The 22,705-nt window shown below is 37.0% G+C and overlaps 1 protein-coding gene across 1 annotated transcript in view; it reads right to left on the reverse strand.

The window, feature by feature from the left end:
- Positions 1 to 312: 312 nt before the first annotated feature.
- Positions 313 to 22,705, reverse strand: part of ABCB11 (ATP binding cassette subfamily B member 11) — an 80,309-nt gene continuing 57,916 nt past the window's right edge. The window contains exons 19-27 of the mRNA XM_090280521.1: positions 20,786 to 20,890; positions 20,537 to 20,698; positions 14,495 to 14,698; positions 12,945 to 13,186; positions 10,165 to 10,321; positions 8,847 to 9,044; positions 5,655 to 5,861; positions 1,677 to 1,823; positions 313 to 870 (exon numbers count right to left, since the gene is read on the reverse strand). Coding sequence (XP_090136647.1) covers positions 670 to 870; positions 1,677 to 1,823; positions 5,655 to 5,861; positions 8,847 to 9,044; positions 10,165 to 10,321; positions 12,945 to 13,186; positions 14,495 to 14,698; positions 20,537 to 20,698; positions 20,786 to 20,890 — 1,623 coding nt within the window. The 3' untranslated portion in view covers positions 313 to 669. The remainder of the gene's footprint in view (positions 871 to 1,676; positions 1,824 to 5,654; positions 5,862 to 8,846; positions 9,045 to 10,164; positions 10,322 to 12,944; positions 13,187 to 14,494; positions 14,699 to 20,536; positions 20,699 to 20,785; positions 20,891 to 22,705) is intronic.

Raw genomic sequence — 22,705 nt, forward strand, 5'->3', positions numbered from 1 at the left:
TAAGAGTAAATATACATTGGTGTTTGAATAGTTAATATGATAAAATATTAATAATTTTATATTGATTACATGTGGTAATGAGAATATTTTAAGTGTATCAGGTTAAATAAAATATATTATTAACATTAACTTCATCTTTTTTGTTTTCCTTTCATTAATGTAACTAGAAATTTTCAATTACATATGTGGCTCTTATTAGTGGGTCATACTATATTTTGATTAGAGACACTGCTCTATCCTAATAGGCAGAATGAATATTTCCCATTTCTATCATCCTGGGGCTGACAAATTATGAACTCAAAAATGAAAAAAAAAATAGCTCTTCTGCTCGTGAGGAGTTCAGAGTCTCATTACTCCAAGACTTCTCACTACGTAATTCTGATATAGTAATGGGGACTGGCTCTTGCATAGAGGAAAGCACAGGGAGGAGCCTGGGAAGCTGCTAGACATTGGCTTTTCACTCACACTATACCTAGTTTCTTTCATTTTCTACATACAGACATTTAAAACTTAATTATTACTGAAGGTCATTAGAAATTAGCTTGGATCCCAATGAATGGCAATGTGTGTAAAAGTAAAATAACCATCATTTCTTCTAAAAGGAAAAAAAAATAACCCATGGCACTGTGTAATTGGTGCATCATCTGTGCATGAAGTTCTTGAGTCAAGTCAACTGATGGGGGCTCCTGTGGTGACTAGCTTGTAGTAGGCTCCTTTCTGGGCCATCAGGTCTTTATGGGTCCCCTTTTCAATCACTACCCCCTGTGACACGACAGCAATGATATTCGAGTTCTGGATGGTGGATAAACGGTGGGCAATGACAATGCAGGTCCGACCTTCTCTGGCCTTGTCCAGGGCAACCTGCACAGTCTGCAAAGAAAAGATGGAAGGATGATTCAAAGATACCTGCTGGTTTCCTGTTCCACCATTGCAAGAGTTCTGTTTAATAGCATCTGAGTAACGTTGCTATTGTCAGCGGTTCAACCCAAGGACTTGACATGAAAGAAATAAGTGTTTTACTGAGTACAATGCATCAATGGTTTGAATTGCAGTCCGTAGGCTGAGAAATTTCAGTGAAGCAAGCATGAACCAAACTATGAGGTCATTATGGTTTGGTTTGTTAAAATGAAACCAAGGAAACAAGGTCAAGATAGCAATCATTGATCATTCCTGATTTGGTTCTTCGTTGAGAACACTTCAGCTGTCTCCAAAATGGAATTCTGGTTTTTAAGGAGTTAATAAATAGTAAATTTCATAACTGTATTTTGCTCAATTTCATTTTCTTTCATGCAAACTTCACATCCGATACTATTCTTTGTGTTGTATGCTGCCCACCTACTCTGCCACATAACTTCTGAACTATAAAAATTGAAATACCCAACAAATGAGCTGGATTATTTTACTTTACTTAAGAAAGATAATTATTTTCCTTGAAAAAGTGTCACCAAGCCTAGAAACTCTTTTAAAAATTATATTAAGGTTTAAAAAAATTTTTATATGAAGCAATCCTATTTGAAGTTACTTTCTCTAGACTACTGTCCTTGGCTCCACAAAGTATTGGCAATTTCTACTGTTAATGGATCAGAAAATTGAAAATAGGGCCATTTTAGAAGGACAAATATTACGGGGAAAGATTCCTTTATAATTATCTAAGACTTTAGAAAATCAATACGTACCTTTTCACTTTCTGTATCTAAGGCAGAAGTAGCTTCATCCAACAGTAAGATTTTAGGATCTCGCACAATGGCCCGAGCAATAGCAATGCGTTGTTTCTCTCCTCGAGAGAGTTGAGACCCCTGGGACCCAACATTAGTTTCATATTTCTGGAAAAAGTATGATAAGTTAGAAAACTAGTAGCCGCCATTGCCCTTATGCTGTACGGAGCCTACACCAATGACCCCTCTGGGAATTGAAACAATCTGTTGTTTTTTGAAATTGGGACGAGTGAATGAGTTCTATGTAGGATGTCAAATCCATTTAGGAATCTAACAGAATTTGTGACCTCTTTGAGGGGGAAACAAGAGGACTTGAATCCTTTTCTCTGCATTTCTTTTAGCTTTGTATTATTTATCTCTTTCTCCCTATGTGTGATATTCCTCCCTGATTCAAGATTCCCTGATTTCCACACTCCTCTGTGGAAGATCTTTCTAAAACAGAATAATCCTAGGAATGGAAGAGGCTTGTGAGAGATCTGCTTGTCTAGTCCCCTGTGGAGCAGGCATCATTTTGGAACACAAGCCTGGGTGTGAATCTCCTTTCTGCTGCATACAAGCATTATAATCATGAAAAAATAATTTAAATTTCTTTGAGGTACAAACTAGTCTGAAAATGCATATATTAATAACTAGTTTGCATATTTGTTGTGAATTTTAGATGAAACTATGAAGGAAAATTTTTTGCTAGAGACTGAGCATGACTATAAAAAATGGCATTCATGGAATATTTACTATGCATTAGGTATTGTGTTAACTATTCGAGTCAGATTACCATTTAATAGTCACAAAAATCATTTTCTCTCTATTTCACAGATTACAAAACTTAAGCATACACAGGTGAGAAAACTGTAAAGACAAACTAATAAAAAAGCAGTGATTCTTATGTTGTCCAATTGTATAGCCCATGGAGCAAAATCTAAACCCAGGTGTGTCTAGCTTCTGAGCCCTTGTCCTTGAACACTGCTCTACCTGCCTTCTACAAGGTCTGCCTCTGCCTCCCTTGCCTCCTGACAGATGCTCAACCAACCCCAGTGGGACTTGGAATAACCTACTTTGTCTGACCTTAACCACTGAGAAGAAGTGCTCAGTGAGAGGTGTTATTGGTAAGCCTATACGAGAAAGAGGCAATAAATTAACTCCAAGTCAGCATCACCCACAAAATGAGTAGGTGCTCAACAAAGATTTGTGGAATAAATGAACCTTCCAATAGACATACAATTTTGCTTTTCATTTAGGACACAGCAAATAGTAATTTCCACACTAGGCTACTCCAGTTTGAATGACACAAGAGCTTGAGACCTAGAAGCCTTTATGAAAAGAAGAAAGAAAAAAAACTCAGCACAAACACCACAAAATTTATAAACATAACCACTTACAAAAAAAAAAAAAAATTCCCAGTGGTTTTATGAAAAAGAAGTGGAAAGAGTTAAATGTAATATCTGGCTTCTAAAATTTAGTTTCCGTGTCTTAATTTTCTTTGTGATCAATCATCAAGAGGGACTCGTGGTAGACTTCCGGCCAAGATGGAGGCTTAGACGGACATGCTCGGCCTCCCTCTACAACTAGAGAGGAATACAACTACTTCAAAACAAAAGATAACTAGAAATTCCAGAAAATAAAACTACACGGAAGCCCAACGTATGAAGTTATAAACCAGCGGCGCCCTTTAGGAAGGTAGGACGAGCGAAAGGGTGCGGAGCTGTTTGCGGTGGCACCAGGGACAGCGGCGGGGAGAACAATCCCAGCGGCAGGGAGGACAATCCCGGCTGTGGTCGAACCCCCGGCAGCTCGCGACCCCAACGCTGGGGAAAGCAGCCACCACATCGCCTTGAACAGTGAGGCCCAGGGGGGCGGGAGGATGGATCCCGGTCTCCTAGCGGAATAACTGTGTGAATCCATCTTGGACCCCCGCCCCCACAGAAAGCGCCACAGAGCGGCGAAAAAGGTTGCGGACAGGCACCGGTCGCTGGATTGTGACGACAAAGCACCACAGCTCAGCGAGAAAGGTTGCGGATTGCCCCCGGTCGCTGGGTCGTGACGAGTACACAGGCACTGCCCCCTATAGCCGGCCCAAGAAAACAAAACGCATCTGTCAAAATGAGGCAGACAACTATAGAAATCCCAGTGACACAACTCACCAGGCAACAGATGAAGAACCTGACAGATGAACAAATAAGAAACCTGTCAGAGGCTCAGTTCAGGGCCATTGTTATCAGGTGGCTTACAGAATTAACAAAAGATCTGGAAAAAGATGAGAAAGAATCGAAAAACACTCATAACGAAAGGAACAAAACCACATACGAGACAGATGGTGAGGAAAAAAAATCCAGAGTTCATATCAACAAACCAGAACATAGAGAAGGAACAAACAGTCAACCAGTGCAGAGAGAAAAAACGGGAAGCAAGGATGAGAGGATCAGAAACCTCTGGGACAGCTATAAAAGGCCCAACATAAGAATCATTGGTTTGCCAGAAGGCGAAGAGGATGAACTAGAAATTGAAAAATTGAGTGAAAATATAATAAAGCAGAACTTCCCAAACTTGGGGAAGGAAATAGACTTACAGGTCTAGGAAGCACAGAGAGTTCCAAAAAAACTGGACCCAGGGAGAACCACTCCAAGACACATTATAATCAAAATGTCAAAAGTTAAAGTTAAAGAGAGAATCTTAAAAGCAGCAAGAGAGAAGAAAAGAATCATGTACAAAGGGGTCCCAATTGGACTATCAGCTGACTTCTCAAGGGAGACCCTGCAGGCAAGAAGGGGCGGGAAAGAAATATTCAAAGTAATGAAAAGCAAAAACCTACAACCACGAATACTCTATCCAGCGAAATTGTCATTCAGAATAGAAGGGCAGAGAAAGTGTTTCCAGGACAAAACAAAACTGAAAGAGTTCATTAGATCCAAACCACTGTTATATGAGATGTTAAAGGGACTGGTTTAGAAAAAGGAGGATCAAAACTATGAAATCTAAAATGAAAACTGCATCACAAGAAACAACGGAAGCTAGGGAATTGAAACAAAGGCAAACTAAACAGGCAACGAGAGTGGAAAAAGAACTATAGGTATGGGGAACATATTGGGGGGAGGTCAACAGGGAGGGGGAACGGGGAGAGGGAGGGAGATGATATAGGAATTGGGGATCATGGTAGGAGGGAATGGAATAGACAGAGAGAGGTTGAGAAGAACTATATGCACAACTAATGGACATGGTCTAAAAGGGGGGGGACAACTGGAGGGAGGGGGGCCACCGGGTGGAGGGGAGCAGAGGGAAGGGAAATTGGGACAAATGTAACATTGTAATCAATAAAACACATTAAAAAAAAAAACTTAAAAAAAAAAAAGAAGCACTCGTGGTAGATAGAAAAATTTAGAGTCAATACTGTGCCAAGTTTGGACTTAGCTCTGGAAAAGTGTGATACACTAAGGCAGATGCAACCTCCCCCATCAGCTGCAGTTTATGCTGCCAAGTAACGAAATGATGATGATGACAATAATAACAGCAGCAGCTTTCATTGTGTGGCTATTATGGATATTCTTTCATTTTAATGTTATTTTTTGCATTTTGCAGATGACTGAGTCTCAGAAAAGATAAGTAGTCGTCCCAAAGTTACACAGCTTGGATTCAAATTGATGTTTGCTTTAAATCTCAGGACTTTTTTTTTGTGCTATGCTAAGCTGAGGCTCAATGTGCTACTGCTTTATGTACAAGTTCTATAGTATCCTTTGCACATGATAATATAATACTTTCCAAAACTAAAGAGTATAGTATGTTGATGGACATTTATTTTGCTTACAGACTGAGATGAATCCTAAGCACTGGGAAATAAATTGTGTTGCCTTTGACCTTCTCCTTGGGCCCAAATCATAATAGTCTTTAGTTATTCTATCTCTCCCCATCCTCATCTCGCATATGGAATAGCTCTGACTTGGTACTCACCTCAGGGAGAGACATGACAAAGTCATGCAGCTGAGCCTGCTTTGCGGCTTCTATGACTTTTTCCATGGAAATTTCTTTGGTGTTGTCCCCATACTTGATATTGTCCATTATGCTGCAGGCAAACAACACTGGCTCCTGGGAAACAATTCCAATGTTCGAGCGGAGAAACTGCACATTGACTTTTTTGCTGTCATGTCCATCTATCATCTGCCAACAGAGGTGACAACCAGGGAATTAAGTTTTAGAATTCAAGCAGGAAGGAAAGTTCCTATTCGAGTTAGTGTTATGTAGGACGTTCGTTTTGCTTAAGAGACAACAATCCCAGGACTCTTGGAAATAAATTATGTTGCCTTTGACCCCTGGAGGTGGTGTCTTGTCAGAATGATGCAAAGTTATGATCAGACTATGCTTTCATTTGTTTCCCAAACTCTAGCTCTACAGGTGGTACAAATGAGTATTTATTTTTAAAAAAATATTCCCCTTATATTTTGGTGTAAGACATTCTCTACAAGTTTGCAGAACTTTCAATTTTGAGACTCCTTGGGTTATAAAATTGAACAACATAAGAATCAGACCTGTTTCCATGATTTCACTGACACTAGCCTCTGCATAAGTGAAATAGTAGGACCAAGTAAGAAATGAGTACATTTACTCACTTAGTCAATCAACAAACTATATGGAATTCCCTGCCAAAGTCACCATGCTAGGCAGTCTTTTGTTGACTAAAAGAAGAAAACATAATCTCTTTTTTCCTAGGAACTCACCTCCTAGTTAAGTAGTTAAGGATAGGAACTCAAACACCTACCATTTTAGCTGGCTCTCTTAAGAGTCCTAGAATAGTTAAGTATGTCTAACATGCTACTGTAAAGTATTAGGCTCTATGATTTCAGAAGAAAAGACTACATTAAATGGTCTGAACATATATTGTAGATAATGTCTCAGCAAACACTATTAGAAAAAACATAAGGCATTCCTCAACAAGTAGCCTTCTTTCATTTTCTTTTCTTTTTCTTTTTTTTAATTTGGAAAGTAATATTTATTGTTATTTTGATCAAATGTGTTTAGAAGTCAGTTTCTTATGAAAGTACCTGTTTTTTTAATTTTTTATTAGTACTTACAATCTGCAAAGCGCAATTTTAATACTTAATTAAATACTGGAGCTGTTTGCTAATTGTTGTACATGTGCTAGTATTATAAGCTCCTCGGAGACAGAGACATGCTTCATGCTCCTTAGAATCGCCCACAGGGCCTAATGCTCACTGTAGGTGGCCAATTAACTGTGGAAAGGTTGAATGACTGCATTTGATAACTTCTTTAAGAGCAAAGAGGACTTTTCAAAATTGCATAAAATGTGGCATTTCATCTACTTAAAAACACTTGTAGAAATGTCTCACAATGATAACAAAATATAATGTGTCCACAAAACCACACTGATTTCTTCATGTGCATTGCTTTCTACCTGTGACCAGAACATTCACTGAGCACATTCAGAGAAATATACTTAATATATGTATTTCTCATCATTCCTCTTCATAATGCTATCTATCCTTATTGCAAGGAAAATTAAACTATTCAGGGAAATTTTTTTAAATGCCTTTTTCAAAATATTAAATGAAATAATCAAGAGTGGAGCAGAATAAAGCATTTTCAGACCCATACCTCTGAATCATATCTTAGAAAAATCCTGTGGAATCACTCCAACAGAATGAGAGTGAAAAGCGAGAAACAGGAAGATTCTGGGACTATGGAAATAATGAATCTAATCTACGAAAACATTGCAGGAAACTCACAGGGCGACAATTATTCCGCAGGTACAGGTTGTGATTAGCCCAAGCAGTGGCAGAAATGAGGGAAAGAAGCAGGTCCTCCAAAATAGGTAGCAGAATAGAAACATTGGAAGAATACAAAGATTTTATAAAGGCAGGGAATGCAAGAAAAAAGAGAGCCTTTCTGAAAGATAAGAAAGAAAATGTAATGCAAATGTACCTCACTACTTGACTATAGGATGAACACTATTTATTTACATAATCATAATACAAGTTGTTAATTGATTTTCAACTTATAGAATCAGCCTACAGTGAATGCATGAAAGATAATAAATGTCATAAACAGAATGTAAGCATTTTTGTAATCTTGATTACATAAAAATGTACTATTAAGACTTGACAGGTAAAAGGAGGAAGGGGTGAAAATAAAGGTAGAATTGCTAATATTTTCACTTTAAAAAGAATTCAAGAGATGTTACCTATACATAGGTGGTGAAAAAGAAACAGAAATGTATTTGTTAAATTTACAAATAGAGGAACTTTTATATATTTATATTGGGAGGAAGTGAGTAAAAGGAGGAAGAGTGGAGGGGTAAGCTAAATTCCCACCTCTTAAAAATAAATCAACAGAATCTAAATCTGTTAAATCATGAAACAGCTGCATAAGCATAGTATTTAGAGGCATTGAGGTGATCATTGGGAGATCTAAAAACATCAATGGTTAAAAAGACTTGCCTTTGAGCAGAGAAATGGGGTAGTGGTAGAAGGGTAGAATAAAAATTTACTTTTCATTACCAATCTTTCTTATTTTATTTTGTACTCCTCTGCATATGTTATTGGGAAAGAAAGAAAAGAGAAAAAGGAGAAAAATAGAAAGAAATGTAGTGGAAAATAGCAAAAAAAAATCCATATGTTTTAAAAATATTCTCATCAAAGCTTTATGGAGTATAACTACCATTTGAGTGCTTTATACTATTTAGACTTAAACTTCTTGAACCAAGAGTTTCTCTGATTTTTTTCAGACTAAATCCCCTTTCTTACTCATTTATCATTGTGTCCCTCCCTTATCACCCACGCTTTTTCCGTTCCCAGTCATTAGTCTCCTGATTAGTCTGCACTTTCTGCTCCATTTATTGGTAAGTGAATGCTTCTGTTAAATACACTCATCTCCAGCTTTGCTGTGTGCTCAGTTTTCTTTGTCTAGCTGGTCAGCAGGCCATCTGGAACTGGGGAGAATATGATATTAAAAATTATAAGGTTGAATCTGGTCAACCAACAAATGACTGGTACTGGAAACTATCCATAGGGGTGAATGTCCAAAGCAAGCACTTGATGAGTCTAGCAAGGCACAGTTTTGAAGACCACTTTCAGGTGTAGGAGATATTCTACAGGAAGCAAGGTTCTCTAAAGCATTTGTGTTGCTTACCACCTTTCCTTGGTCAGGATCGTAGAAACGTTCCAACAGCTGAATGCTGGTGCTTTTGCCACATCCACTGCTTCCAACAAATGCCAGTGTTTGCCCTGGACTAACCGACACTGAGAGACCATTCAGAACTTGTACATTAGGTCGAGAAGGATATGTAAATTTACAATCAATAAAGTCAACCTGCCCCTGGAAATTGTCCTGTGGATGGGAAGATTAGAATTATATACACTCTTACTAGAATCTAGAATATTGAAAATACACCTAAATCTGAGTTTTAAATCCCTACTTAAGATAACTTCAACACCATGCTGCCAAAGTACGAAGTATAAAGACAGCAACTTAATGAAATGGCTTCCTATTCCCCATTCTAGCAGGTATAGAATAAAGGAAGGCTTGAGCAGTGAAGTTAAAGATATTTGAGCTCTTATACTCATCCTAACCTAAGGGGATTTCCTTGTCATCCATTACTTGACATTCGGGAAGAATGTCAAATAAAGAGAGTAAGTAGAATGCATGATTACATCACAGAAGCCAGGAATTGTCCAAACCCTTATCGTTCTGTTCCTCTAAACAGTTAAAATAATAGCATTATACTTGAAATGACTTAGAAAGTTACGTAACTCCTGTACTGCAAAGGTGAATGACTTCAGTTGTACTATCTGAATTAATAGACCATAGAGACTTTACTTTTACTGAGCTGAAGGAGGAACAGGTCATTTGAACAAGTTTAAAAGATTTCTGAATTTAGTTTAGCTTTACTAGGGTTTAGATTTGTTTTGCTCTCCTGAACATACTCAGATACTTAAAAATAGGCAGGAAAAATTAAGAAATACTTGTGCAGACTATCAATTAGAAGAAGAAAAGATATTTTGTTAAGCTCAAATTAATTTTCTGGCAGCCCATATGAACGAGCTAAAACTTGAACCCAGGTAAATATGATTTACATCAATATTATTGGACAAGAAGAACTGGTTTTTCTACATTCTATAACAGAACACCACTAGAAAACATGGTGGTTGGGTAGCTTCATTATTCTGGAACTAAGTGTGTTTTATAGCATATAGAAATTTAGCATTCACTGGATATTGTTGCCTTATTCAAATGCCTGCTTTATGAATAATTTTAATGCTAATTTACTTTGTTTTTTTTACATTTATAAATCTGTCTGTCCATTCTGAGTGCGTATGCATGAACCCATATACTGTAGGAATTTAGAAGCTAAGTGGCGGTGTTTATGATCAGCAGCAATGGCTGTTCTGCACACACAGATCAGCACACCCCTCCCTCACTGCCCTCGTGCCCCCACCTCAGTACTTACCCATTTTTCACCAGCACTACTGTATACGTTGATAGAAGGTTGTCGGTCCAGCAGTTGAAAAAAGCGTGCAGCTGATATTTTAGCTTTGGCGTAACTTGGAGTGTAAGAGTAGGCTCTTCCCAGAGCTGTTGCACTCAGTACAACTGAAGAGATCACCCTGTGATTGGACAGACACCCATGTAGAGAGGGCTGTGGTGTGGTGGCCTAATAGGCAGGCATTTGGGGGTCTAGTTGTGGTTATGCTAGCAAAGACCTGAGCACATGTGGGCAGGTCACTTTAGACTTGTCTGGGAAGGTAGAGTGGGAGAGCTTAGCAGTTTTCAAACTGCACCCTATAAGAAGTGGGTGAGGAGAGGATTGAACCAGGGAGGCTCAGACCTCCAAATTCCACTTCAACTTCAAGTCTCTTTTTAAAAAATTGGCTTGAAAAAAGACTTCTTAAAAAAAAAAAAAAAAAAGAAGGGTATGAAAAATCACTAGAGTGGGCTGATTTTTTTTACAATGCTAACTTTTTAAAATCTGTTGTAAGTGTGTAAGAGAATGGTGATAAAGGCATCAATCTGTACCAAGTATGCATGTAATTCATGCTTCAGACAGCATAAGAAAGATGTAATTGCCTGTAGTTTTCTACTTGGCCCAGCTTCTAACTATATTCAACATGTGTGTAATTAATGAACAAATAAATGAAAATGAATGGAAGATAAATGCGGTGAGATAGCTCTGTTGCTATACACACTATGATGCAAGGGGCACCCTGCAAAGTTGCCCACCTGCACTGCCAAGCACAGAGGACCAGCCTCAGTGGTGGTAGCTGGCAGTGTCCTTGTGTGTTTCATTGCTCAGTTTATAAGCAGGAATTGTTTTAGGCCAGACTTGCAAACCCAGCATCTCCAGGAGCCCAACTGAAAGCCTAAAGCAATGAAGAGCAACTGGAATAAAATGAGAAATGATGGAAGGTGATCTTTAGGTTTTTAAAGGGAAGCCAGAAATGAGGAGCTTTCTGTGATCTCCAAATTTTTACGTGTTGAAAAATAATTCTTCAAAAATCTGACATAGACTGAAAAGCAACAGTTTGTGATTTTGGATTTAAGTTAATAGTTCTAAATGTGTAAAAATCTAGAAGAGACTTTCCTGGCTGGGGTCAGTGTAATGGGGCAGGAGAAAATAATTCCCTATTGCCCCTTAAAGGCATGAAGATAGAACTGATGACTTGAGAATGAACCCAAAAGAATAGATTTTTATTGGGACCACTTTCCCCAATTCCCTCCAAGGCTTTCTCAGGCCATTCCCCCTTATCCCTTCCGATGCTCCCTCTAATGCCCCCTCTGATGCCCACCCACCACACCACACTTATATACATGTCCTTTGGTGCCTTGACACCTTTAGGCTCTCTCTCACCTCTGGAAATGTGAGAACCTGGACTCACAGCTAATCTGATTAGAGGAGCAGGCTCCAGCTATAGGAAAGGAACATAATTTCCCTGAGCTGCCTTTTTCTGTCTCTACCTATAAGGAGTAAGCTGGAAACATGCCATTTTTGTAAGAAGTAGAGTTCAAATAAGGTAGTTCTCTAGACCATCCTGCTTAAAGTCTCTAGATTCTATCAGCATAGATTATAAAAATGGATAATTCATCTTATTACGCTAGATGCACCCCTTTGTGATATGACTTTTTACTCCTTTGTGATATTGTGATTTATAGTAAGAAACATATTTTGCCCTCTCAGTTCTTGACACAGAGCACCTGAACCCCTGGAATTTCCTATATCTGGAGAGCAATCAAGGTGTCTTGTGCTATGTTAATGAAGTACTTTTTGGAAAGCCCCTCAGTAACCTAAGGATGGTGGCTGGAAGCCTGGGAGAACAGCCATTTGATTAAGGCGTGAAATTTCAATCTTTTCCCCCACATTTCACCTCCAGGGAAGGGAACAGGGGCTGAGGGACCTGTGGGTGGTGGGGCTGGCAGTTTTGTAGGACTGTATCCTGAACCTGTGGGCCCTGATGCTCTCTCCAGGCCCATGGTGTCAGAATGGAGTTGAATTGAAGAACATCCATCAGGGGTCAGAAGTGTTGTGAGTAAAGCAGTGTGAGAATAAAGGAGAAACATCAGATCCTCTCATCAAAAGATGGATTCTACTCCTCTTCTTTAAATCTTGGCTTGGTTGTATGACTTTCTTTGGTCAAAGAAATATTAGAAAACATGATGCCTGCAGAGACTTGGCTTTCACATTGGTGCTTGCTCTCTTTTGTTGCACTTGGAACTCTGGGACCATAACATGACAAAACAAGCTCACTTACTAGGGCAGCCCCGTGGACACAGAAGCCCACTCAGAAGCCTGACTGAGCTGGCCCAGTCCAGAAGAAACATCCCAAGAATCCACAGAATCTTGAGAAATAATAAATCCCAGCTTTTTAAGACACCAAGTTTGGGATGGTTTGTTAAGCATCAAAAGCTAACTTATAGCCCTGGCTGGTGTGGCTCAGTGGATTGAGCACCAGCCTGTGAACTGAAAGGTTGCCAATTTGATTCCCAGTCATGGCATATGCTTGGGTTGTGGGCCAGGTCCCCAGCTGGGGGTGTGTAAGAGGCAATCAATTGATGTTTCTCTCCCTCTCTTTCTCCCTCCTTTCCCCTCTCTCTAAAAATAAATAAATAAAAATTTAGAAAAGGAAAAGTGAAAAAAAGATTTAAAAAAAAACAAAAAAGAAACGCTAACTTATAGAACCAGGCTGTTCCTCCCAGGGTATTGATCTTCTATGAACCTCGGCCTATAGTCCTCACCTGAACACATAGCTGAAATGGAGCCCTTCATTGTAGATTAAGTAACCTCCATATCTGTAGGAAGCAGAGTTAGCAACAAACACAATGCATTGGGAAAAACCAAAGCAGAATCCATAAACATTTGCTTTTCGAATGGCTGTCTTGAATGGCTTCACCAGCTCCCTCTCAAATGCTTCAATAAACTGCCTCTCCTTTCCAATTCCAGCAATAGTGCGGATATTACTGAGGGCTTCACTTGTAATCTGAAGAATGAAAAAGAGTCTTAGGAATAAAAGAGTAGAAATAACTACTTTTGTGACATTTCAGCTGCTACATGGATTAGATCTAATGCAAATGGCAGAATGCAGTACAAATCAGAGACAAAGGCATCAACTGGGAACACAAAGAAGTTGATGGAGATCAACTCAGCTAGACTGTGAGACATTCTGTCAGTTAAGCTCAAGTTCTATTTAATACTAACATGGCTTTGTTGCCTCCACTGACCGTGGGGTGGGGTGTTGAGAGGTGGGGAGGGTGGAGATATACATGCTTATCCTTGAAAGTTTTTCAGCTTCTCCATTAATTCATTTAAAATGTCTAAAATGGTATCTTTAGATGTCTTCTGAGACAAAAGTTTACTTAATAATACAAATTTAAAATACTGGCTTCTATTTTCTAAAAAATTAATTTGACCAAATATTATTTAAATAAATTAAAATTAAGTAGAAGGTTTATCTTTTAGTCTATGCCAGGGCTTTGTTTCAGTCCACACTGTAGAGTAAATAATCACTGTTTCTGAATTAAGGTCCTTTCCTAAAAATAGACACAAGGTGCACCACTTGCAACCACTGGCATATGAACTCCTTTTGGCTTCTGCCTGCTTGGGCAATGTTCACATTCTCTCTCTTAAAAGAGACAAAACCAGATTATTATAAATTTATTAAAAGAATGAGAGCATGTATACGTGGATGTGCATGATTTCTTATACCTAATAAATATCTGAACCGTCATTCCCTCATTTATCCCGATAACCAGATATTAATTAGGACCTTTAAAAGTGCATAACTAAAACCTAAGTGAATTTGAAATCTAAGTGTACTTCATGGTTCTATTTAGAAACGACATTGGCCACAAGTCTACCAGACACGAAAGTGTGAACATTAAAAGTGTGTGCAATTAAAAAGATAACCCCCCTCTGTGTGGGCAGCATGACCTGCAGAAATTATTAAGCCAAAAAACAAAAAACAAAAAAACCTGAACAGATAGGAAACTGAACTATTGACTCTTGCAAATGAGAATACACCAAACTGGGATGTGGAAAAAATAACTATTTGAGAGGAAATTGAATATGTAACTATTTATCCAGACTTACTCAACCATTGTATCAGAACTTTATTGTCACAGGTTTTGGGCAGAGGCACCTATAAAAAGGGCTAGCAGCAGGTTTCTCACCATGCAAGTTAGTAAGCATACAATGTCCTAAGTCTCTTTGTGTGACACACTTATTCTTAACAGTTTGTGTGACAGCTACTGAGCTGTAATCAGTCTAGAAACTGGGTCTGTAAGATTACCTGTCCCGCAATCTCCAGAGCCTGCTTGTCTTGAGAGGCAAATCCTGTCAACATTCTGGTCTGTGCGGCTCCTGATAAAGCCAAGAAAGGGAGGAAACACACTATGACCAGGCTTAGCTTCCAGCTAAAGAAGAAGGCAATAATCATGGCCACAGTGATGTTAGTGAAGGAATTGACCATCATCCCGATTTGAGAGCCGGTAGCCTGAAAATCAAAAGCAATCAAGTAACTTCAGACATACAGTCATTTTTTTTTTTTATCATAAACAACTATGTGAAAAGGTAATTTTATACCAAGAAAATAGTTTTTTTAATTATTATGATAAAATATATATAGCATAATGTTTATTATTTTAGCCATTCCTAAGTGTACTATTCAATGGCATTAAATACATTCACAGTGTTGTGTAACCATCACCACCATCTATATCCAAGACCTTTTCATTATCCCCAACAAGAATTCTGTACCCATTAAATATAACCCCCATTCCTCCCTCTCCCAAGGCCCTGATCACTTCTAATCTATTTTCTGTCTTAATGAATTTGTCTTTTCTAGGTACCACATATAAGCGAAATCATACAATATGTTTATGTGTCTAGCTTATGTTGCTAAGCATAATATGTTTAAGGTCTATTTGCATTTTAGCACATATCAGAATTTTATTTCTTTTTTTAAAAATTGAAGTACAGTTAACATACAATATCATACTGGTTTCAGTGTACAACATAGTGATTTAACATTTAAATACCTTAAGAAATACTGTAATCACCATGATAAGTCTAGTAACCATCTGTCACCATACACAGTTATTACAATATTATTGCCCATATTCCCTGTGCTGCACATGACATCTTCATGATTTATTTATTTTATAACTGGAAGTTTGTACCTCTTAATTCCCCTCACCTATTACACCCATCCTTCGATCTCCTTCCCCTCTGACAACCATGAGTTTGTTTTCGATATCTGTGAGTCTGTGTATGTTTTGTTTGTTCATTTGTTCTGCCCTTTTAGATTTCACATGTAAGATAAATCATATGGTATGTGTTTTTCTCTAACTTACTTAGCATAGTACTCTCTAGGTCCACCCATGTTGTTCCAAATGGTATTTCACTCGTTATGTATATACGTATTACATCTTCTTTATCTAGTCATGTGTTGATGGGCACTTAAGTTGCTTCCATGTCTTGACTACTGTAAATAATGCCCCAATGAAGGGGTGCATATATCTTTTTGAGTTAGTGTTTCCATTTTCTTTGAAAAATACCCAGAAGTACATGTTGGATCATTTCTTTTTAATATTCCATTTTATATATAGATCACATTTCATTTATCCATTTATTTGTTGATAAACACTTGAGTGTTTTTACCTTTTGGCCATAATAAATAATTCTGCTCTGAACATTGGTGTACAAATATTTTTGTGTGTCCCTGCTTTCAATTCTTGTAGATATAAACCTAGGAGTGGCATTACTGGGCCATATAGTAGCTCTACGTTTAAAAAGGTAGATTGCTTTAAATAATGAGCTCTCCTAATGTATTTGAAGGATGGATTAATAAAAGTCCATTTTATTCACAACTTCTTAGAAGCTCATATATTAACTGGTCTCATTTCATGGGTTTCAGAGCTTGAGCAGTCAGTGTGAGATTAATTCAGCCCTAAGCATGGGCTGCATGTCTATCAGGCATCCGTGCATTTGGATTGCTTGAAAATACCCAGGCATTGGGCTTGCGATGAATTCCTTATTATTCAGTGAAGATTAATGCTTGTGCTGTAATTACAGCTTTGAAATTCATACAAGACTCTTATAAGACACCACTTTGATTCTCACTGAAGTTAGCCTGCTTACTGGTACAAAGTTACATGCTGACTTAATACATAGCTGTTTAGTCAACACAGATAGACAAAATGGATTCAGCCTCAATCTAGGTAGAGACTGGATCACTGTGGTAATTATTATTTATACTAATCCAAAGTATTCGATAGTTCAAGTCTTCATTTCACTTGCAGCTATGGTGCTTTCTGTGTAGAAAACACATGGATGGGTACATCTACAGGACTGCTAATTAAAATTGAAGAGACTTCAACATTACTTATGACAAAGAAAGTAAAACAACCAAAGGTAAGCTATTAGGTAAACATTGGTGCTAAGGCAGTGCTATTCAAAAATGACCTGCATCTTCATACTGTATTGAACACTCAGATAGCACATGAACTCCCTGGTCCAAAGAATTCCCATGTGTCGGTACTAACTCCCGTGAAGACAAGAGTAAAATATAAATTAAGAATTTCTTATTTGTACACCCATGTTCATAGCATCATTATCCACAATAGACAAAAGGCAGAAGCAATCCAAGTGCCCATCTATGGAGGAATGGACAAACAAAATTTGGTCCATACATGCAATGATATATTATTCACCCTTAAAAAAGAATGAAGTTCTGACACACTTCATGATATGGACAAACCTTGAAGGCACTAAATGAAACAGGCCAGTCACAAAAGAACAAATTTTGTATGATTCCACTGATATGAGGCTTCTAGAATTTAGAGAGACAGAGTAGAATGGTGGTTGTCAGGGGGTAGGGGGAAGGAGCAATGGGAAGTTATTATTTAATGGGTAAGAATTTCTATTTGGGCTGATAAAAACCTTCTGGATATAGATAGTAGTGACAGTTGCATAACAATGTGAATGTGCTTAATGCCATGAAATTGTACACTTAAAATTAATAAAATGGTAAATTTTATGTTATGTGTATTTTACCACAATTTTTTAAACAAGAAGTTTTGATTGGAAAGGAGTATTTGAAAAACAGCTATGCAGTTTTTCTTTGGCATATTATTTTGTTTCCTTTTACATTTTATTCAACTGACACATTAAAAATTTTGAAAAGTAATACAGCCTAAGATTATATATATATACATTTATACACATATATGTTTACACACATATATATTCACAAAAGAAGGGTCATACTCTACATATTACTTTGTACTTTGATTTTTTCCATTTAGTGTAGCATAACCATTCTTTCAGATCATTGTATATGGCACTTTAAAAAATAGTTGCCTAATATTCTTTAGTATGGCTATATCATAATTTATTCAACAATTTTCCTACTGGCAGGTATTCAGGTAGTTTCCAGGGGATTTTATTAATTTCTTTTGTCAGTACAAAAGATATCCTTGAATGCACACTGTCACTCAATAGGAGAGAATTTACTATATAGAAATTTTAGTCAGAGGGTTTACCTACCTGATTACTCTCTTAAAAATGTTGAAAGAATTAATATTGTGACCAACATTATATAAATCAGTTTCTTCTCATCTTCACAAATACAGGAAATTGTCATTCATGATAGTTTTTACTGAGCTGATAGGTGCAAAATGGTATCTCATTGGTTTATTAGTGTGGCTCTATTAGTGAAGTTGAACAATCTTTATTTATTTAACTTCCCTCTTACATTTCCTTTTTTTCTGAAGGAGGAATTGCCTGTCCATATATCTATTTTTGACATTTTTTATTAATTCATTTTTGTTATTTTATCAATTTTAGAAGTAGTACACATATTAGTTATTAAGTATATTAATCCTTATTATATATATTTTGTAGTTTATTATTAGTTTATATAGAAGACTGAAATTTTTATGTAGCCCAACAAGTCTACTTTATGGTTTTCTGCCATATTTAGTTTAGGACGATCTCTTATACTCCTTCTAGTATTAGTCTTACTCAACAATGTTTGAAAATTCTAATAATAAAATAAGATAAAAAATAAAATAATTGGTACAAATATTGAAAAAAAATAGTTATTTTTTTACATATAATTTGATTATATACATATAAAACCCAAAAGACTATATTAATTTTTTAAATTACAATTAATAAGAGAATTCAATAGAACAAAGAGCAGAATAGCAGTCAATAGGGGGGAGGGGAGAAGGGGAATAAGTAAGGGAAGGGTTTAGTCAAAGAACCTGTATAAATTACTCATGGACATGGACAACGGGGAGGGATATGATTGCGGGAGAGGGGGTGGGTTGGGTGGGGGAGAGAAATTGGGGGAAAAGGGGACAACTGTAATTGAAAAACCAAAAAATAAAAAATAAATTAAAAAAAAAAAGAGAATTCAAAAATGTGGGTGGCTCTAAGGTAAATATACAAAAAAAATAGTAGCTTTAGTTTCAACCTACAAAATTCATTTAAAAATAGAATTGAGAAAAATATCTATGCAAAATAGTGATAAAATAAATAAGAATAAAAGAAAAAGAAAGAGTGACATATTAACATAGCTATAAATATTGCTAAAAACCAAAGGGTCTTGTTTGTATGTCTCTCTTGGAAACTTTTAGAATCTCCACAAAGCAACCTGTGAGTATGTGTGTGTTTAATCAGAATCAAAATGAAATTTTTTGCCCAGAATACAACAAGGATGCCAGCCTGTTAGACCAAGTACACCATTGTCCGGGGACAGCCAACTGACCTGGAGTCTGCACAGTCCTTCCCCATGTGGGAAGGCCACTCTCCCCTCCACACCCCCACTCTTATTAGGAATTTATGGACCCAAAGGTAGGTAGGACAATGACCATGTCCAGCTTGAAGCAACTAGAGGAGCTCGAGACCTTCACCCATTGTCCTTTATAAGATTATAAAGGGTCTTAAGTCTGAGAGGGAGGGATTGTTATTTTTTATTGTTAAAATAATTAATTAATTAATTAATTAATTAATTTTTAAGAAGAAGAAGAATATATGAAAGGGTGAAGCAGGAGAGCTTGTATATACAATCCATGGGCATGGACTTGGGGGGCGATTGCTGGGGGAAGGGGGTCCTGGGTGGAGGGGAGCAAAGGGGAAAAAATTGGAACTATTGTAACAATATAATCAATAAAATATACTTTAAAAAATGAAATTTTTTGAGAAGTCAAGATGATTTTAGAGTTCATTTAGAATAATCAATGTCCATGAATAGATAGGCAAAAATTTTGAAGAAGAAAATTATTGTGTCTTACCAGATAATAAAAACTTATAATAATTAAAGCAGTTTTAATTATTATAATGTTATTATAGATAAAAATTGATCAATGAAATAGAATAGAGAATCTCTATATAGTAGTTCTACATGTGCATGGGAAGTTGATATTCACAAAGGATAGGAAGATTTTGAATCAGTGGAAAATAAAATCTATATTTAATATATTTTGAAAAATTTCTATCCATCTTGAAGGGGAAAAAAGCTAAAGTTCTACCTTATGCCAATATTAAAATAAATTTTCCTGGGTTAGTAATCTCATTTAAAAACTATTAGAAAACTCTTGAGAAACCTTTTATTTTTTTAAGGGTAAGTAAAGTTTTTGTGAGATGATTAGATGCTACTCTCTGAATTCTAGCGAGAATGAATAACTTTTAAAAGCCCCTTGCAGACTGAAGGACAGAGAAATAGAAAATATTATGATTTATTTATTTAACCTAAGTTCAAAATTAAGGTGAACCAGACGCTAGAATACTCAGATGAGAGGAGTGAATTGGTACAGAGTTTTTTAAGCAGTAAGATCATGCATATTAAACCTTTCAAAAATGATTATACCTTGAGTACAATCTAATGATTACACTCTGAGAACTAAAAAAATAACGAAGGATGTGTCAAGCTAGGTGAGGAGGCTTTTCTCCACACCCTCTGCTTCCACCCTCTAGGGGGCGCTAGTAAGTCTTGTGGAATCTGAGTCTCTGAGCCTAAAAGTGTTCTGCAAAAAAGTCTCAGGAAAGTCCTCCTCAATTGCTAGACTCAGAAAAAATCCAAAACCCCAACAAATTTTGACTCATGCCATAACACTGATTCTGGGCACTGCTTAGCAGACACTGTTCTCTTCAGCTGCTCTTTCTCAGCAATGGGGAAATGTGGCTGTGGATTATCCAAACCCTGCAAGGTCTCATTTCATAGGAAATACATAGGTGATTGTCCAAAGTCTCAAAAGAAAGTCTACTACAGTTACTTCAGCCCTAATACACACCCCTCATGTCCCGCACCCCACCAACAGCTTACCCCTTGAACTTGGGAAGCATCTGTAGCAAGCCTTGTTGTCAGTGCTCCGGGGCTATTTCTGAGGTCATCAAACCAGCCAATGTTTTGCCCCAATATTGCTCTGAAACCAAATTTACGTAGCCTTTTTGTGAGGAGTTCTCCAGATTTAGCAAAAGCATATCCCTAGAACACGAAAGAGTCTTTAGTGATATGTTAATATTAAAAAGATGGAAATGGCTAAACCACTTATTGAAAAATAGAATTCCTTACCTGAAGAAATTGAGTACAGAGGGATACACAGCCCATTGCTACAAAAAGCAGGCATACACCATGGATCTGCAGTCTTTGCTCTTCTTTATCAGGAAGTGAAAAAGTCTTTGCAAGTAGTAAGCAAGGAAGTAACTTTATTATTACAAACAATAGCTAAAGAAATCAAATTTCTTTTAGAAATTTCTCTTAAACATAGAGTTAGAATGATTTCACTTTAAACGTACTACTAATTAAACCAAATTTAACTTGAAATATGTATACTTTAATTTCCCGTGGGGAAGGAAGCTTAGAGAATGAATACCAATGGTTATGATTTATGGAACTTTTGTCTTGTTTCTTTGCCTGATGTAGGCAATTGTTTTTACTTCCCTTCAATACAGATGAAAAATATGATGAAATGCCTGAAATCCTTTATGTAATAAAGAGGAAGGAAGGAAGGAAGGAAGGAAGGGAAGAAGGGGGGAAGGAAGGAAGGGGAGATACCGTAGAATCTGAGGATATTATCTTGGACAAAACTCAAATATTATGACTTCGGTCTTTCTTCAATAATAGATGCAACAGCCACCCTCCCCTCTACACCCCCACTCTTATTAGGGATTTCTGGACACAAGGGTAGGTAGGACAATGACCATGTCCAGCATGAAGTAGCTAGAGGAGCATGAGACCTTCACGCATTGTCCTTTATAAGATTATAAAGGGTCTTATAATGGGAGGAATTGTTATTTTTTATTGCTATAAAAAATTAACTAATTAATTATTATTTTTTAAATAATTATATAGGAAAGGGTGAAACCAAGAAACTTATATGCATGACCCATGGACATGAACTAAGAAGGGGTGGGATTGCTGGGGGAAGGGGGGTACCGGGTGGAGGAGAGCAAAGGGGAAAAGAATTGGAGCTAATTAACAACATAATCAATAAAATATACTTAAAAATAATAAATAATAGATGCAACAAAGATGATGTTACCACTCACGTACATTGCCTGTCATTAGTTTTATAGAACACACGCACACACACACACAATAGCATCATTATAAAAGCAACTAACTACCAAGAAAGACATTGACTGGAATTGGCAATTGGCTTAGGAGAGAAAAGGTTTTCCTTCATCTGAGGCTAAGGTTATTGCTTCTAAATCACCAGAAGCTGAAAACATTCCCTTAAAAAACTATGAAAATCGTGAGTGGGTTTTCTTAGCCTATACTAACTAGTAAACTAGACTCATAAGTACCTATTTTCTGAATTTACAGATATGCTGGAGTAGTGGATTGGGAACCAAGCTGTTGCAATAAGAAAATGGAGAGAACAGCTGCATATTTTAATGACATTTCTCCAGTGGAAGAAGGGGTTTTAGGTACAACAAATCCTTTCTAATTCAGACTAAATTATAGAGCTGTACAATAAATTCTTATTTATCGCTCAGAGGAAACCATTTATTCAATAAATATTTATTGACTGTCTGCTATATGCCAAATAAATCTTCTGAAAACAATGTATAATAAATTCCAAAGTGGAGGAAAGTTTCCAGATGAATGAGATATATTGCTTCTAGGACAAAACGTTTCTAGAGCCTTTGTGGTCCCTAATACAGGTAAAAGTGGGTTCCGAAGTCACCACAGTCATTCTTTCCCCTTTAAAATAGCTCACAATTTTACTTTAGAGGATTTAAAATTTCAGGGATTTAAAGATATATTTTAGTGTGCTTTTTAAAGGCACTATACAAATCCCCTGCAAACCCAAACTGTGATGAGACAATTTCCATTCCTCCCTACGGTCACCGATTATAATCACAGACTAGAGAGCAGTAGATTAGCCAGTCTAATTCTTATTTTACAGATGGAAAACTAAAGCTCCAAACATCAAGTCTTTTGTGCAAGTTCATGTAGCTTGTGGTTATTATTGAATAAGGAAATGCC

This window comes from Furipterus horrens, unplaced genomic scaffold, assembly GCF_987537825.1.
Source record: "Furipterus horrens unplaced genomic scaffold, mFurHor1.1.pri manual_scaffold_1, whole genome shotgun sequence".
NCBI classification, from domain to species: domain Eukaryota; kingdom Metazoa; phylum Chordata; class Mammalia; order Chiroptera; family Furipteridae; genus Furipterus; species Furipterus horrens.